General features: G+C 38.9%; 1 protein-coding gene across 1 annotated transcript; it reads left to right on the top strand.

Annotated features, from left to right (window-relative positions):
• The first annotated feature begins 9,892 nt into the window (after positions 1-9,892).
• On the top strand, positions 9,893-12,080 carry LOC113118022 (extracellular calcium-sensing receptor-like). The gene is made up of 4 exons (XM_026286875.1): positions 9,893-10,113; positions 10,217-10,508; positions 10,756-11,544; positions 11,618-12,080. The coding sequence occupies exons 1-4, from the start codon at positions 9,893-9,895 to the stop codon at positions 11,852-11,854; spliced, it is 1,539 nt and encodes a 512-aa protein (XP_026142660.1). The 3' UTR covers positions 11,855-12,080.
• The last annotated feature ends 5,257 nt before the right edge of the window (positions 12,081-17,337 follow it).

Here is a 17,337-nt window from a genome sequence, read left to right as displayed (position 1 = left end):
GCGCCCGGTCGGGGGGGGTTCAAGCTGTAGCACAACCGGAGCACTTCACTGCATTGGAACGGATGAGCCCCAGTTTAAGTGGCTGGGAGACTCTCGCCGACGTCTGATGGGAGCTCAATACTCAAGGCACCGAATAGGTTAGTCTCGCCAACCGTAGAAAGGAAAAGGTAAGGTTGTCTAGCCGGGAGGCTCTCGCCGACGTCCGATGGGAGCTCAAAATGCAAGGCATCGAACGGGTAAGCCTCTCCGGACGTAAGACAGAAAGGTAAAGTTGTGTTTACAAAGCTTGAGCACCCAGGCAGGGATGCTGCCCGGCCCCATGGCCTTGCTGATTTTACACCTACTCAGCTCAGCTGTCGAACATCCACCTCTGTAAAGGGAGGAGTTGTCGGTAGATCTGAAGGGAGAGCGTTAAGTAGCTCATTGCAGACAGCTGAATAATCAGTGATGTCAAATCTGGAGTAAAAGGTATTAAGGCTATTTGCAAATGTTGTGGGGTTAGAAATAGTGCTATGATCTTGTTTCACATTCTGTCCCGTCAATATTTTTATTTTCTTGAAGGCTTGTTTTGTGTTCATTGTAGAAAACTCATGTTTTATTTTCTCCTTGTATTTAAGTTTTTCTTTAATAATGTCATTTTTTATCTGTCTGTCCAATATTTTGAGTGAAAGCCAATCCTTGCATTGAAATATTTTGTGTTTCTCAGCCAGTTTTTGTTTAATCTGTGGAGTAATCCAAGGCCTGGAGTTAGGGAAAGTTTTGTATGTTTTTGTTGGTATACTGTTACTTATGCAAAACTTTATGTAGTCTGTTATAACTGACAGTCTCTCATCCGAAGTACCGTTAAAAACGGTCCAGTCAGTGCATGCAAGGAAACCTTGCAGACATTCAATTGCATCCGCCGACCACTGTCGGGCTCTGTGGACTTGTGGCTTGATGTGCTTCAGTTCCTGTCTGTAACCAGGAAGAAAGACCAAAACATTATGGTCCGAGGAGCCCAGAGGAAGATGAGCCCGAACAGTAAATGCATCCAAAACATTCCCGTAACACAGATCCAAGACATTTCCCTTCCTTGTGGGACAATGTACATACTGATGGAAGGAAGGCAGTACGCTGTCAAGACTGCAGTTGTTGTAATCACCCATATAAAACACTGGGGCTCGGGGGTATTTACTTAGCATTGAGTTAGCATTCTCCGGCATTAGCTCTGCTGCTGCTTGTATGTTCGCGTCAGGTGGACAGTAAACACACCCCAAAACCACCGTGGGGAATTCTCTTGGAAGATAGAAGGGGCCTAGTGATAGTGTTAATATCTCTACATCCAGTGTGCATATGATGCTGTGTATTTTTATGTTGGTGCACCAGAACTTGTTTATAAAGACACATAGTCCTCCACCCCTCTCCTTACCTGACTGACGGGTCCTGTCAGCCCGGACGGTCAAGAAGTTGTTCTCAGAATCCGAGATGGATTCATCGAGCCAGGATTCAGTCAATGCGATGATACACGCGTCCCTGAAAAGTCTCTCCCCCTGACACTTGGCATGAAGTTGATCCATCTTATTCCGGAGGGAGCGTACATTGGCCAATATGACAGAAGGTAATGGAGGTCTATAAGGACGCCTTCTTAACCGGGCACGGACACCGCCACGGCTGTCCCTTTTCCTCGGTCGGATCTCTGGAGGGATGTCAGCCGGTTTTTCATCGCATAGAATAGATGACCGGAGTCGCAGAAGCTCATCCCGGCTGTAGGTGAGTAGTGCGCCTCTGGTAACATGTTGCTTTAGTGGCGTGAGCGCGGTCCCATTCTTAATAATCCACAAAATCGCAAAAAAGGTAATCCACAGCACTTTCAGCATTATGTCATCGCTTGACTTAACCATACACACTTGACAAAGACTTAATAACAAATAACTCAAATAAATGATGAAAAACTAGACAAAAAAACTAGACAAAGCCAGAGAAGTAACGTGAGCTGACATGACAGACGTGTTGTCGCAGCAGAGCATGCGCCATTCATCGTATAGAGCTGTGATACGATGGTTCCCAGTCACAGCTCATTTTTTATATCCTTAAAATATATCCTTAGCACAAATATATCCTTATATATATCCTTATTATATCCTTAGCACAAATATTAGATAGTGTGACTATATGTTTGTGTCATTTAAATACAGTTGATACTCCTGACACTTTGCATTGTGTAAATGGCAAATGGTCCTCTTAATAGCATGAAAAAACAAACTTAAAATTGTTCAATGGTTAAAGCAAGTAAAAAGCACTCACATTACAATTAATGGAGCTGTCTGTGGCGAGTGGGGCGGGGCCCAGGGACGTGGAAACAAGGAGTGAGGCCCGGCGGAATGATTGGGAAATCAGCGACACCTGCGCCCCACCGCCGGTCTTGAGTCCCACGTAGGAGATGGAAGGATATAAAACTGGAGCGACGACGAGAGAAGGACGAGAGAGGACCAGGCCTGGGCCTTATTTTATGTTTTGGTTTTTATTTGAGCACACCAGTCATCCGTGAGGGGCTGGTGCACTGTTTTGTGTTTATTTTGAGATATTAAAATGTTATTTGATTGTCCGCCGGTTCCCGCCTCCTTCTTCCCGATGATTAGGAAGTTTATTATTACAGTGGTGCCGAAACCCGGGAGAAGGAGGTGAATCCGCGGTGCCATCGAGCAGGCGAGGAGTGTGCCGCCATGGACGCTCGAGGCGGTGGGCTGGGCTAGTGTGAGGGTGCCCAGCTTCCAGTATGGATGAAACTCTATAATGCACACTCAGTCCCTTTTTTTGGGCATAGATACATAGGAAACATTATTCTCTCTTTAAGAAATTTGTGAGCTATATTTGCTCAAGAAAGTTTTGAGTTTGAACATTCTGATCTTGTTTAATATTTTTAATATAATTTTAAAAATGTTTTTACAGTATAACAAACTTAAACCACTTTTTGTTACTTTTTTCATGTTCAGTATTATTTTAAATAGGAAAAGGAAAAGCAATACTTATGTAATTGTGTAACACTCCGGGTATTATGACGTGGAGAGTACAAAACAATACAGGGGAGATGCTCAGTTTACCCAACAAAAAAGAAGATATAAACCCCAGACACACAAAATATATACCAAACACCTGGTGTATTATACCACTATGTAAACGCTGTTTGAAATCATTTGTTGCAACGGGAGGCAACACTTCAAATCTGGCTAAGCATTTGTCTCTAGTTCATCCTGACATGTTCAATGAGTTCAGAGATCGACAAGTGAGTCCATCATTCAACTGATTTAATTTACACTTTTATTCACAACACTGATCCGCGCACATAGACTACTTATAAGATACAGTAAACACGGAAGCTCAAATGTGCTTGCAATGCAATGAATGAAGTTAAGGTCTCATAATTTTTGCACTTTCAAACAATAATATATTAATTTAATTTAAATGAATAAAGAGATTAGTAATATAAATTTTAATATTAGTGATACTAAAATAAATGGCATATTACTATTACTGCCGCTGTGACAAACCCTAGAGGAATCAGCTGAAAGAGAGAGAGTAATAGTAGTAATATGAATATCACTAATATTAATGTTAGAATAACACTTTGCAATTAAGCTACATTTGTAAACATTCGTTAGGTAACCTGACCTAACAGTATTATGACATTTATTAATCTAGATGAATCAGTCATTATTATTTAAATATACTAATACTAGTTTAGCATGTTAACATTACTTTATGGAATGCCTACTGTATGTTCCCTGGGTTGGCTGTATTTTTTTTTTCTTTTTTTGTGCGTGTGAACATTTTTATACCTTTGGCTTGTACATTTGGTGCAGCAGAGTTTCAGACAGTGCTTTTTTTTAAATAAAACTGTTTCAATTCATTTAACTTTTGAGAGTGGTTATTGGTCACCTGTGATATCGATTTAGTATTGATAGCGAGGTATTAGATTCTGTTATCGTACCGAAGCCAAAATTGTGGTATCTAGCCATCCCTAACAGTGAGCCCAATGTGAGTGTGTAAGGAGTATATGTTAATGTAGATTGTCTGAGTCTATGAACACTATAAAAGATCTGAATCAGTCTCACTGGTGGATGACCATAAACTAACGACAGAGAGCAGATCCAAAGTGATGACCAAAACTGTTATAGTCCTCCTTGGTAAGTAATCCAATGTCCCCGAAAAGTAAAATCCAAAAAACAGTCTGTAAAATCCACCAATGTTGAAGACCCATGCACAAATAGAAACAAGTAGTGTGAGCACAATACTGCTGAACGCCGGCAAGCCTGCTACTTATATTGTAGACTGAACTTCCTTGTTATGATCATGTGGAAGTTTGCGGTGCCCGGCAACGTGTGAAATCTCGCGACTGATCTCATCTGGTGCAAATACACACACATATATAGAGGCAACAATACAGAAAATGGGGTGATAATAGATTAAACGATCAACAATACCAATATATAGTGTTAATCAACAACCATATACCTAAATCACTCATTATGTGGCATTGCTTCAATAAATCCCCTCCCCAACCATCAGAGGAAAGCGATTAAAGCGATTGTCATTAAAGATTACAGATAAAACACACTGTAAGGAAATATTAGCTCATTTATTTTGAGAAGAATCAAATCTAAAGATTCAAATTGCTTTAATTGAACTGAGTCCAAATTGATTTAGTTCATACTTTATCAACGGTTCGTCAACTGAACATAAAATTCAGTATATCCTTAAAATCTGTTTAAGTTTACTTCATGTACAAGATAATACGAACAGAAAAATAATTCATACGCTACAGGCTAGGAAGCACAGGATCTGGGCAAAGTTTCATCTTAAAATACACCACACAAGACAATACTTCTTTATAAATGAAACAAGAATTTATTGAGCTATTCTATAGATTATATGGATCTAAAAATAATGAACACACAAACATACATACACATACACACACAGTTGCAACGGATTTATGAGGTGAGTTAATGAGAAAATCTCAACCAAATTCACAGGTGTATCAAGAATCAATGAAAGCAGAGCCCTAGTTTATCTTTTTTTATATATATATTATTTACACATTTTCAATTACACAAACAGTGTACATATAGACAGAAAAATACAAATAAAGACACATAAACTCAAATAGAAATGAAATAAGTGAAAGAAAAAATAAACAAAATAGTATAGATATTAAAGTAAAATCAACTACAGAGGGGAAAAAAAACTGCTCAGAAGAAATACAAAGCACTGTTAGTAAAGGAGCAATCAGCACCAGTAAGAACATGCTTGTTATCTCAACAAAGTGAAATACATGTACATTGCGAGAAGCACCGATAATGCACACACACCTAAATACCCACAGAGTTATAGTCTCGACAAGTACAACATAAAAGGCACCCACATTTTGTCAATGGTCGCAGAGGTCAAACAAACGCTATGTCGAACCCTCTCTAGATGCAATAGGTGAGTGATTTCTAATAATCAGGTCTTAAAAGATGGCACATTTTCATTTTTCCATAAAGTTAAAATATTTATTTTTGCAATGACCATACTATATTGTACCGTTTTTTGTTGGAATAGGTTAGAGTAGTAAGGTGTCGGGCCCCGCCCAATATAGCATTGTAAGGGTCTGGGGTGATATCACAACCATGAATCGTGTAGAGGCAAATGAAAATATCAGACCAGAATTCATATAGTTTGGGGCAGAACCAGAAGAGATGACCAAGAGTGCCTTCTTCTGCTTTACATTTTGGACAGATTGGGGAAACAGAGGGATACAAAGAGTGTAGTTTAGTGCAGGAATAATGGAGTCTATGGATTACTTTGAATTGGATGAGTTGATGTCGAGAGTTTATCGAGCAGGAGTGGATGGAGGAAAGGCAAGTATCCCAGTCATCAGCACTGATTGTAATGCCAAGATCTTTCTCCCAGGCTTCTTTTAGGTATCGAGTAGGACCAGGCTCATAAGCTGTAAAAATGTTGATAAAACGAGAGACAAGTCTCCTCGAATCAGGGGCCTGGTTTAGTAGAGCGTACAAATCTGTGGAGACAGGGAGTGACTCGAAGTTTGCTATGTTTTTGCGTGTGTAATCTCTAATCTGGAGGAAACCGAAGGAATGTGAAGGTGGGAGTGTATATTTTTCCTTCAGTTGCGTGAAGGTAGTGAAAGCTTTTTCAATGTTAAGGTCTGCTAAAGTGGCAAGACCTTTGTTCTTCCGGTTCAAAAAAGCGGTATCATTTCAAGCTGCGGTAGGGAACTTTTGACGCTCTAGCGGTTAATAAACAGAACTGCTTGCATCTTGCGGAAGAACATCGTAGCCGGAACTACTTCTCTTTGTTTATGTCTATGAAGAATCACAAAGGTACTGGGTTACTCCGCCGCGTTACCCCCGAAGCAATCTAAAATAGTCTGAATATAAACACTTATTATAGGTGCACCCTAGTGATTCAGGACAAGCCAAAAACACAGTTTGGAAAATGGATTCATGGTGTACTCGCTTATTATATACATTTTTCTACATTTTGAACACAAACAAAGTTACGGGCCGCAGCTCTGATTGGTTGATTTCTTACCGGGAGCGGTCTGTAACTGCAAATGGCAATAGGACCACTGGGAGGAGCCAGAGGAGCTTGATTTTTTTTCACAGATTATCTGTCTCATATTCTACTGTCAGGACATAATGACAGGTTTAATAAATATGTAAAGAATATTTTTTTATAAAGAGGGGGGGGGGGAGTGGGGTTGTGGCAAATAGGGGTGTAAGCTGAAAAATCGGGTAGATTGTATGTTTTTTTTTATTTGTTGCCAAATTCTTAGAGTGCTGGCAACTATGAACCAATAACCAGCGATAGCTGTCGGAAGTTTGTTTGTTGAAAAGAGTAGAGCGGGAAGAGAGCCTTCGGGAAGGTCCTGTTCAATTGCAAGCCATGCCGGGGTAGAATATGTAACATTACGTGGGTGTGCATTTTGCCAATACGTCAAGGCTCTACAATTTGCGGCCCAGTAGTAGTGCTGGAAATTAGGCAGGCTAAGGCCTCCTGTCGATTTGGGTTTGGTGATGTGTTTTTTAGAAATGCGGTGTACCTTAAATCCCCAAATGAAAGAAAAGATTGTGGAGTTCAAAAGCTTAAAAAATGTTTTCGTTATGAATATACACAAAGATTGGAAAAGATAGAGGAACCTGGGGAGACCAGGTAAAGATATAGATAAGGGTAACAGCCTCCAGGTTTCAATATTAGATTTAAGTTTTTCTAACATATTTAAATAGTTCAATTTAAAAATTTTGTTTGGGGTCTTTGGGGATAACCAATACTAAATATTTTTTTGTCTGTGACAATATGGAAGGGTAAGCTGTTAACAAAATTTGGGCTCAAGTTATTTTTGAGAGATAAGAATTTGCTTTTGTCCCAATTTATAGTGTAGCCAGACAGTTCACCAAATTTATTAATATCTTTTCAACTTAATAACGACCTTGCACCATTTCAGCAATAGATAGAGGTTTGTTTGCCTTTACTTGTGGTTGTGCTGCTGGCCGCAGTGTCGTTTTGTCTCCTTGGCTCGCGTTGAGCTGAAAGGGGAATCCTGGCTGGGATTCGCTATTGCGTTGATGACGTCTGGGGATGCCCTTTGCCTTGATTGGTTGGTTGACTGCCCGGCGATTTTGAGAGATTCAACAGCTCTTGCCTTGTCGGTGGACAAAGTTTCTTCCGAGTCCTCTCGTTTGCATGGCGTGAGCTTTGGAGATTCTGTCACGGAAAGTTGAAGTTCTTTATGACTTGCAAGCATGCTGATGGCTAGGAGGCGGGGTTTAAGAGGGTTAAGCAAGCGAGAAAGAATGGTTTCGCTGTCACGAAGTTTCAACAGAGTGGTTTTGAGTTCTGGATGGCAAGAACGCTAGCAACGTGTAGTTCAAGCCATGGTCAAGACGGAAGAGCAGCGTAGCACAGCCCACCGCATTTAAGCGACGCGATACACGACAAACCCTCGACAAGAGACGACACGCTTGGAGACTAGACTACAGACTAGACTAGAGACTAGTTCAAGCATTGGGGTTTTATCGAAGCAGATTTGATCCATCCCAAGATGCGATCTCCCAATGGGATGCTGTTGCAGATCTTAAACACGCCCCGTACTGTTTCTCGATTAAACATCATGTGGCATTGTCATGTGGGATGGATCTTTGGGTTAATACCTTATAAAGTGTCATAATATGCACACAATACAGAATCTGGTAATTTCATTTGCTCCAAGTTTAGGTTAATAACGTGAGCTTTCATTCAATACTAAACCTTCCATATCTTACACACATTTAATAGCACTATCTGTTAAAGTTATAAAAACCATACACAAAACATTGGTTAAAGTTGCACCAATTACCTTGAGCACATCAAACATATATAAAGACATAAAAAAATATTTGTGAATATTGTTAAACTTCAGATTTCTTAATGGTTGTCCTTTTGAGATAGTTTGTTGAAAAGTTCAGTTCGTAGAAAGATTTTCAAGCAAGCAGGAAGCAGAGTCATGGGATGATCCTGTACAGGTTCTTTGTGTTGAGGTCCACTAATTGTTAACGATTCCTGTGGCGTTTCCATACGTTGGGATCATGTGATGCTTTGATACACAAGACCCTTATATCTTGTAAAAAGAGTTAATTAAATCAGCTCCTTTTTAGGGACTCAGGATGTCGATGTCCCATTAGTTTCCTCATGAGCGGGGGCATTTCGCAACAGACCTTTTCTCTGTTGTATGAACACATTATCACTTCACTTAATGTCGCAAAGAAATTAGCCATTTCTTTCCTTGACAGGAAAGGGGTCCAGACTGTCAGGGTGCATACTAGACAGAGGACTCAGATGCAGAGTAGAGAAAAGGAGAATCTTTATTCTCGCCAGAAAACACAAAATAACATAAACCATTATAAAATGCTCTGGCGCACACAGAGATCTCTGAGCTGGCCGGCACACTGCGGACCACTCGCGCTGCAGGATCTCCGAACTACGGATCATTTGACGGAAAAACAGAAGGTGAGACTGATACTTAGAACCATACAAAACATGGGCAAAGACAAAACAATCTACTCACGACAACAGACAGAAAAGCAGAGACATATAAAAGGAGTGGGGGAACGAGCGACAGGTGGGGAAGAATCAGCTCGTGATCTGCACAACCCTGCCACGATCAGCGCTGATTGCCCAGACCACGAGCTACCAAACAGACAGGACAACACAGACCTCAGGGGAAGCTGAGACGGCACCCTGCACTGTGACACAGACAGTCATGAGCATTGTTTTTCCTCAGCTAATCATTAACTGTGTTCAGATCGCAGATGGGAGGAAGTAGGCTTTTATAATTCCTTTGGCAGAAGTAGCCGATTCTGCAGTTATTGGTGTGGCTGTTCACTTAGGTCCTACAACACACACACACAGACACACATTTAAATGAACAAATTAGAGAGGAGTTAGAATTTGTTCTCTCTATTAAAATAAACCAGTATCAGCAACTAAATTAATTAATTAAAAAAAATGACAAGTAACTGATAAAGAATGTTATGTAATTGCATTTACTACAGCACAAACCCAAGTCAATCTAATTTTTTTGAGAGCTTGAAAAAAAAAAAAAAACAATTACATAAAATTACATAAAATTAAATGTTCCAGACTATTTGTTTTGGCTAAAAGAAGAAAAAGACACACAAAAAAGAGAAAACAAAAAAAAACTTGCAAACACAGTATGTTTCTAGCACACTCCTCTTTGAATCCTTAATATCTCTCCTTACATAATGAAATATGAGTGCAAAGAGCAAAATTTTAAAGGATTTCATATGCCCCAAAGGACATAAAAGGCAGCACTGTTTTGCCTCAGAGGATCTTGCCCCACATACATACTGCCATGACAAAGAGAACTGTGTCACTGCAGCTAATGTTGCTCATTGTGCATGGTGTCATTATGCCAGCTTCAGCACAAGTCTGCAGTCTGCTCGGTCAGCCTGCCTTACCTTCACTTTATGCAGAAAGAGACATTAACATTGGGGCAATTTTCTCAATACATAGAGATGCTGTGTTAAAAATGCATAATTATACCTCAAAACCAGATCCAACAGCATGTGTCAGGTCAGTATGATAATACAATGATATGATGATACAAAAAAACAAAAAAAACATTTGATGCTTCTTTACAGAATGTAATACAGCTGATGTGTTTTATTTACCACAGCTTAAATTTACGTGAGTTTAAATTTGCTCAGACATTTATTTTTGCCATTGAGGAGATTAATAACAGCACAGAGTTGTTGCCTGGTATTTCTTTGGGTTATAAGATATATGACTCATGTCGCTCTATCGCTCAAACAATCCTCTCAGGCATGGCTTTAATGAATGGTTATGAAGCCACTTTGAGTGATATGTCCTGTTCTAGACCACCAGCTGTTTGTGCAATTGTTGGAGAGTCAACATCCTCACCCACCATTGGCTTGGCATCTTTAGTTGGTCCATTCAGCTTACCTGTTGTAAGAACTCACTTTGCTGCTTGTTTGTGTAATCAAACTATGATGAACCACTGGAACATGTACCAAATATGCTTGAAAATTGATGTTGATGGAAAAAATAATGTTGAAAATTAAAGTAAACTGTTGAAAGAAAGCAATTTTTGTTGAATTAGAGCACTATGCTTATATGGTGAAATAATAACTGAAAATAATTTTCTGTAAAAAATGATGTGGTCATCACATTATATTCTGCTTTTTTATATTGCAGATCAGTCATTTTGCCACATGTGCATGCCTGAGTGACAGAAAAAAGTATCCATCCTTCTTCAGAACAATATCCAGTGATTATTACCAAAGCAGAGCTTTGGCTCAGCTTGTCAAGCACTTTGGCTGGACGTGGGTTGGGACAGTCAGGAGTCGCAATGACTATGGTAATAATGGAATTGCAGCATTTGAGGAGGCTGCAAAAGAAGAGGGGGTTTGTATTGAATACTCCGAGGCAATATTAAGCAGTGATCCACAAGAACAGTTTCTAAAGACACTGAAAGTGATCAAAAAGGGCACTGCCAGGGTTTTGCTAGCTTTTATGGCATTAGGAGATTTTCTCCCCCTCTTGAAGGTAATTTCGCAACACAACATCACAGGGATACAGTGGGTTGGCAGTGAATCCTGGATCACTTCTCGAACTATTGCAGAAACAAAGGAATACAGTTTCCTTTCTGGAGCTGTGGGTTTTGCTATAGCAAATGCCAAACTTGTGGGCTTGCGAGAGTTCCTAGTAAATGTGCACCCTAATCAAGAACCAAACAATGAACTTTTAAAAGAATTTTGGGAAATAGCTTTTCAGTGCTCATTCAGGAACATTGGCAGTGATGGCTGTACTGGTTCAGAGAGACTTGCAGAGCTGCAAAATGAATATACTGATGTATCAGAGCTACGAATAGTAAATAAGGTGTACACTGCAGTATATGCTGTTGCATATACACTTCAAAATGTATTAAAACACTTCAGATCCTCCACCAACAGCAGCAAAAGAGGGTGGCCCACACCACAAACGGTAAATGAGGAGAACTTAGTTTCATAGAGAAACAAATTAATACATAAATAATGTTACTGATGTTTCCTCTTAGGTGTTGAAGTATATGAGGGATGTGAGATTCACTGTTAAAACAGGTGAAGACATTTTTTTTGATGAAAGTGGTGATCCAGTGTCGAGATATGACCTTGTTAACTGGCAGCCTGCTGAGGATGGAAGTTTGCAGTTTGAGCTTGTGGGCCTTTATGACAGCTCACTGCCTTCACAACAACGTCTTCAAATTAATCAGGAACACATACTATGGGTAGATAAACATGGACAGGTACATTAATAACATTTTAAATCATTAAATGGTCAGTGACTGAAGAACTGTCAGTTAGTTGAATATGACAAAATATGTATGAAAGCAGCGGCATTATAGTGATAAAAGTTACTACTGAAGTCAAGTTATTTTGCCAATTCAAACCATATATTTGAAGTGTTATATTATAACTTGTTTTCATATAGTTGCCAGTGTCCGTATGCAGTGAGATTTGCCCCCCTGGCACTAGGAAGGCTGTGCAAAAAGGACGACCTGTCTGCTGTTATGACTGTATTCCATGTGGAGAAGGAGAAATCAGCAATGGCACAGGTAAAATAGTATATGTGGGATAAATCTTATGAAACTATGTTAAAGTTAATTCTAATACTGTCCTCTTACAAAGAACTTTACATTCACCAATATTTATTTTTTATATATTGGAATAATTTCTTTACAGATTCTAGTGACTGCTTTCCTTGTGATTTGGAGTACTGGTCGAATGAAAGGAAAGATGGATGTATATTAAAAGTGGTTGAATTCCTTTACTATACAGAAATCATGGGGGTGGCGTTTTGCATTTTCTCCTTCACTGGAGTGTTATTAACAGCAATCATATCTTTTCTGTTTTACCTTCATAAAGAAACATCTATTGTAAGAGCCAACAATTCAGAGCTGAGCTTCCTGTTGCTTTTCTCACTCTCATTGTGTTTTCTCTGTTCACTTACTTTTCTTGGTCGACCCACTGAGTGGTCCTGTATGTTGCGTCACACAGCATTTGGAATCACTTTTGTCCTCTGTATCTCCTGTATTCTGGGGAAAACAATAGTTGTGTTAATGGCATTTAAGGCCACACTTCCAGGAAGTAATGTCATGAAATGGTTTGGGCCTCTTCAACAGAGACTCAGCGTTGTTTCCTTAACATTTATACAGTTGATTATCTGTGTGCTTTGGTTAACAATATCCCCACCTTTTCCATACATGAATTTGAGCTATTATAGAGAAAAGATCATCCTTGAATGTAACTTAGGTTCAGCTCTTGGTTTTTGGGCTGTTTTGAGTTACACTGGCCTGCTATCAGTTATGTGTTTTCTTTTAGCTTTTCTTGCTCGGAAACTCCCTGATAACTTCAATGAAGCCAAGTTCATCACATTCAGTATGCTCATATTCTGTGCTGTCTGGCTCACATTTATCCCAGCTTATGTCAGTTCTCCAGGAAAATTCACGGTAGCTGTACAGATATTTGCTATTTTATCATCAAGTTTTGGTTTACTATTTTGTATATTTGTTCCAAAATGTTACATAATTTTGTTAAGACCAGAGAAAAACACAAAGAAACACATGATGAGGAAATAGTCATCTAAAGCTCTTTAAATCTTTCCCTGCCATTGACAAGTTATCCCATCTTTTAGAAGACAACGCTTCCCCGCCAAAGAAAAGTTTTTACAGCTTTTTGTGTTTTCACTGTTATACACTCGGGGGTGCTATTACACATCTGAATGAGTACAAAACCTCCTAAACAAAAACACACATGAACAGGATGGAGAAATGAGCAATCTTTTATATAAACTGATGCATATTAAAAAAAATGCAATTATCTGAAGTAGACAGCATATAAATGAAAACTGCATAAAGTTAAGAAGTAAAATGTTGATCCAGGAAGTGGTATATGTCTGTGCAAGATTTGAAGGTGTTGATGGAAGTGATATACTAGATGTATGCTTTGATAATCTTACTCAATATTTATACAGTTGTAGTTTGTAATAACAAAATGTGATTTTCTCACCTTTTTGAAAGAAAAAAAGGCCATCTGAAAGTGTTCTACATTCTGATAAATGAACTTGAGGGAAAAAAACATAACTAAAATACTTTAGTTTGTAAAAAGTAAACAGAATCACTCTAAGTTAATTCACAGGTCTTGTGCTTTTGCATACTGAGATTGGCTTTCATAACATCTGGAAAAAAAAAAAGTTCAATATTACATTATGCTTAGATTCACAGCAAGAATATGTATGTCCTCTGAAACTGGTGGATTACCATGTTATCATGAGTACTGAATGGTAGCACTTCTCTCAACTCTTTCTAATTCTCTGACTCTTCTGGTTCAGCACTCTCAGTTTCCATATTCATGAAACCCGCCAACCCCAGATTCTCCTTGTGTCGCTCAATCATCCCCAGGATATTATTATTATTATTATTATTATTATTATTGTGATAACAACATTTAAAAAAATGAAATATGAAATGAAAATTAAACATTAAGTAAGTAACATATTCTAACACTATCCAATTTGTAAAAGGTATTCCCATCCTCATCCTTGTAATGACAAGTTTTCTAAGGCTTTTGCAACCAAACAACCTTTTTTTTCAGTCATGCAAGCACAGTTCCAACTGTATCTCTTAAATGGGGGAAAAATAAACTCTCCAAATCTGTTTAACAAGCTTACAAATAAATTTCATATTTGAAATCCCCAATAAAATCTGACAACTGTCTCATAAATGTTGTTACATTAAGTATGTACCTGAAGTAGGGAATGAAGACATTAAGTCAACACTTACTTTAAACGTGGGAGCCCTAATCACCTTCTGAGCATTACAAGAAATGGATATTGGTATATAAAATGGAGGCATGCATCTACTCATTCAGGTTAGTCCCAAGGAGCCAAGAAAATGCTCAGGCTCAGGGACTCCTGTACATTGTCCGGTTCCGGCAACAGAGCTCCTGCAGCAAGGCAACTGGGTGACGGTGAGGCAGCGTAGTCGTGGGTCAAAACACCGCTCTTCTGTTCTGATCAAAACATTAAACAGGTTCTCCCCACTCAGTGATGCACCCACTGAGAAACCTGATGAAAGTGCTCTAGTTATTGGTGATTCTATTGAACTGAACGTGAATATAGAGACACCAGCCACCATAGTCAAATGTTTACCGGGAGCCAGAGCGCCTGACATCTTGGCAAATGTAAAAGTGCTGGCTAATGCTAAACGTAAATACAGTAAGATTGTTATTCATGCCGGCGCTAATGATGTTCGACTTCGCCAGTCGGAGATCACTAAAAATAACTTTAAAGAGGTGTGTGAACTTGCAAGCACGATGTCAGACACTGTAATATGCTCTAGTCCCCTCCCTGCTTACCGTGGTGACGAGATGCATAGCAGATTGTCATCACTCAATGGCTGGATGTCTAAGTGGTGCCCACAGAATAACATAGGTTTCATAGACAATTGGACGAGCTTTTGGGGCAGACCTGACCTGTTTAAAAGAGATGGTCTTCATCCCTCCTGGGGTGGTGCCACTCTTCTGTCTAGAAATATGGCACATAGTCTTAGTGTTTATACTTGACTAACTGGGGCCCAGGTCAGGAAGCAGACAGACTGGCTAAACCGACTGTCTGCTAGCTGCCTCCCGTCACAGAGGTCAGTTAATTCTCAGCACATAGAGACTCTTTCACCTAGATATCACACTATAGAGACTGTGTCTGTTCCCCGAACTAGAAAATACAAAAAACGTCCAAACCAAGTTAAGGTTAACAATTTAATTGAGGTTCAACAAATAAAAAACAAACGCAATATGGATAAACAAATGATAAAGCTTGGCTTATTGAATATCAGATCCATTTCTACGAAAACACTTTTTGTAAATAATATGATAACTGATCATAATATAGATGTGCTCTGTTTGACAGAAACTTGGCTAAAACCTGATGATTACATTATTTTAAATGAGTCCACCCCCCAAGATTACTGTTATAAACATGAGCTGTGTCTAAAAGGCAAAGGGGGAGGAGTTGCTTCAATTTATAACAACGTTTTCAGGATTTCTCAGAGGGCAGGCTTCAAGTATAACTCGTTTGAAGTAATGGTGCTTCATATAACATTATCCAGAGAAACCAATGTTAATGATAAATCCCCTGTTATGTTTGTACTGGCTACTGTATACAGGCCACCAGGGCACCATACAGATTTTATTAAAGAGTTTGGTGATTTTACATCCAAGTTAGTTCTGGCTGCAGATAAAGTTTTAATAGTTGGTGATTTTAATATCCATGTCGATAATGAAAAAGATGCATTGGGATCAGCATTTATAGACATTCTGAACTCTATTGGGGTTAAACAACATGTTTCAGGACCTACTCATTGTCGAAATCATACCCTAGATTTAATATTGTCACATGGAATTGATGTTGATAGTGTTGAAATTATTCAGCCAAGTGATGATATCTCAGATCATTATTTAGTTCTGTGTAAACTTCATATAGCCAAAATTGTAAATTCTGCTTCTTGTTACAAGTATCGAAAGAACCATCACTTCTACCACAAAAGACTGCTTTTTAAGTTATCTTCCTGATGTATCCAAATTCCTTAGCATATCCAAAACCTCAGAACAACTTGATGATGTAACAGAAACTATGGACTCTCTCTTTTCTAGCACTTTAAATACAGTTGCTCCTTTACGCTTAAGGAAGGTTAAGGAAAACAGTTTGACACCATGGTATAATGAGCATACTCGCACCCTAAAGAGAGCAGCCCGAAAAATGGAGCGCAGCTGGAGGAAAACAAAACTAGAGGAATTTAGTATTGCTTGGCGGGAAAGTAGCATATCCTATAGAAAAGCATTAAAAACTGCTAGATCTGATTACTTTTCTTCTCTTTTAGAAGAAAACAAACATAACCCCAGGTATTTATTCAATACAGTGGCTAAATTAACTAAAAATAAAGCCTCAACAAGTGTTGACATTTCCCAACACCACAACAGTAATGACTTTATGAACTACTTTACTTCTAAAATCGATACTATTAGAGATAAAATTGCAACCATTCAGCCGTCAGCTACGGTATCACATCAGACAGTGCACTATAGACCCCCTGAGGAACAGTTCCACTCATTCTCTACTATAGGAGAGGAAGAATTGTATAAACTTGTTAAATCATCTAAACCAATAACATGTATGTTAGACCCTATACCATCTAAGCTCCTAAAAGAGGTGCTTCCAGAAGTCATAGGTCCTCTTCTGACTATTATTAGTTCCTCATTGTCATTAGGATATGTCCCCAAAACCTTCAAACTGGCTGTTATTAAGCCTCCCATAAAAAAACCACAACTTGACCCCAGAGAACTTGTTAATTATAGAACAATCTCGAATCTCCCTTTTCTGTCCAAGATATTAGAAAAGGTGGTATCCTCACAATTATATTCCTTCTTAGAGAAAAATGGTATATGTGAGGATTTCCAGTCAGGATTTAGACCGTATCATAGTACTGAGACTGCTCTCCTTAGAGTTACAAATGATCTGCTCTTATCATCTGATCGTGGGTGTATCTCTATATTAGTTTTATTGGATCTTAGTGCTGCGTTTGACACAATTGACCACAACATTCTTTTGCATAGACTTGAAAACTTTGTTGGCATCAGTGGAAGTGCATTAGCATGGTTTAAATCATACTTATGTGACCGCCATCAGTTCGTAGCAGTGAATGAAGATGTATCATATCGATCACAAGTGCAGTATGGAGTACCT

This window comes from Carassius auratus, chromosome 18 (genome assembly GCF_003368295.1).
Source record: "Carassius auratus strain Wakin chromosome 18, ASM336829v1, whole genome shotgun sequence".
Lineage (NCBI taxonomy): Eukaryota > Metazoa > Chordata > Actinopteri > Cypriniformes > Cyprinidae > Carassius > Carassius auratus.
The sequence above is the reverse complement of the archived record's forward strand: the minus strand, read 5'-3'. Positions and strand labels throughout refer to the sequence as shown.

What these genes read in the sequence shown, in the direction of transcription:
- LOC113118022 (XM_026286875.1), top strand. Translation starts at nt 9,893, where the DNA reads ATGACAAAGAGAACTGTGTCACTGCAGCTAATGTTGCTCATTGTGCAT. An exon ending in GTCCATTCAGCTTACCTGTT is followed by an intron (nt 10,509 to 10,755) that starts GTAAGAACTCAC and finishes TTTATATTGCAG; the next exon opens with ATCAGTCATTTTGCCACATG. An exon ending in GGTGGCCCACACCACAAACG is followed by an intron (nt 11,545 to 11,617) that starts GTAAATGAGGAG and finishes GTTTCCTCTTAG; the next exon opens with GTGTTGAAGTATATGAGGGA.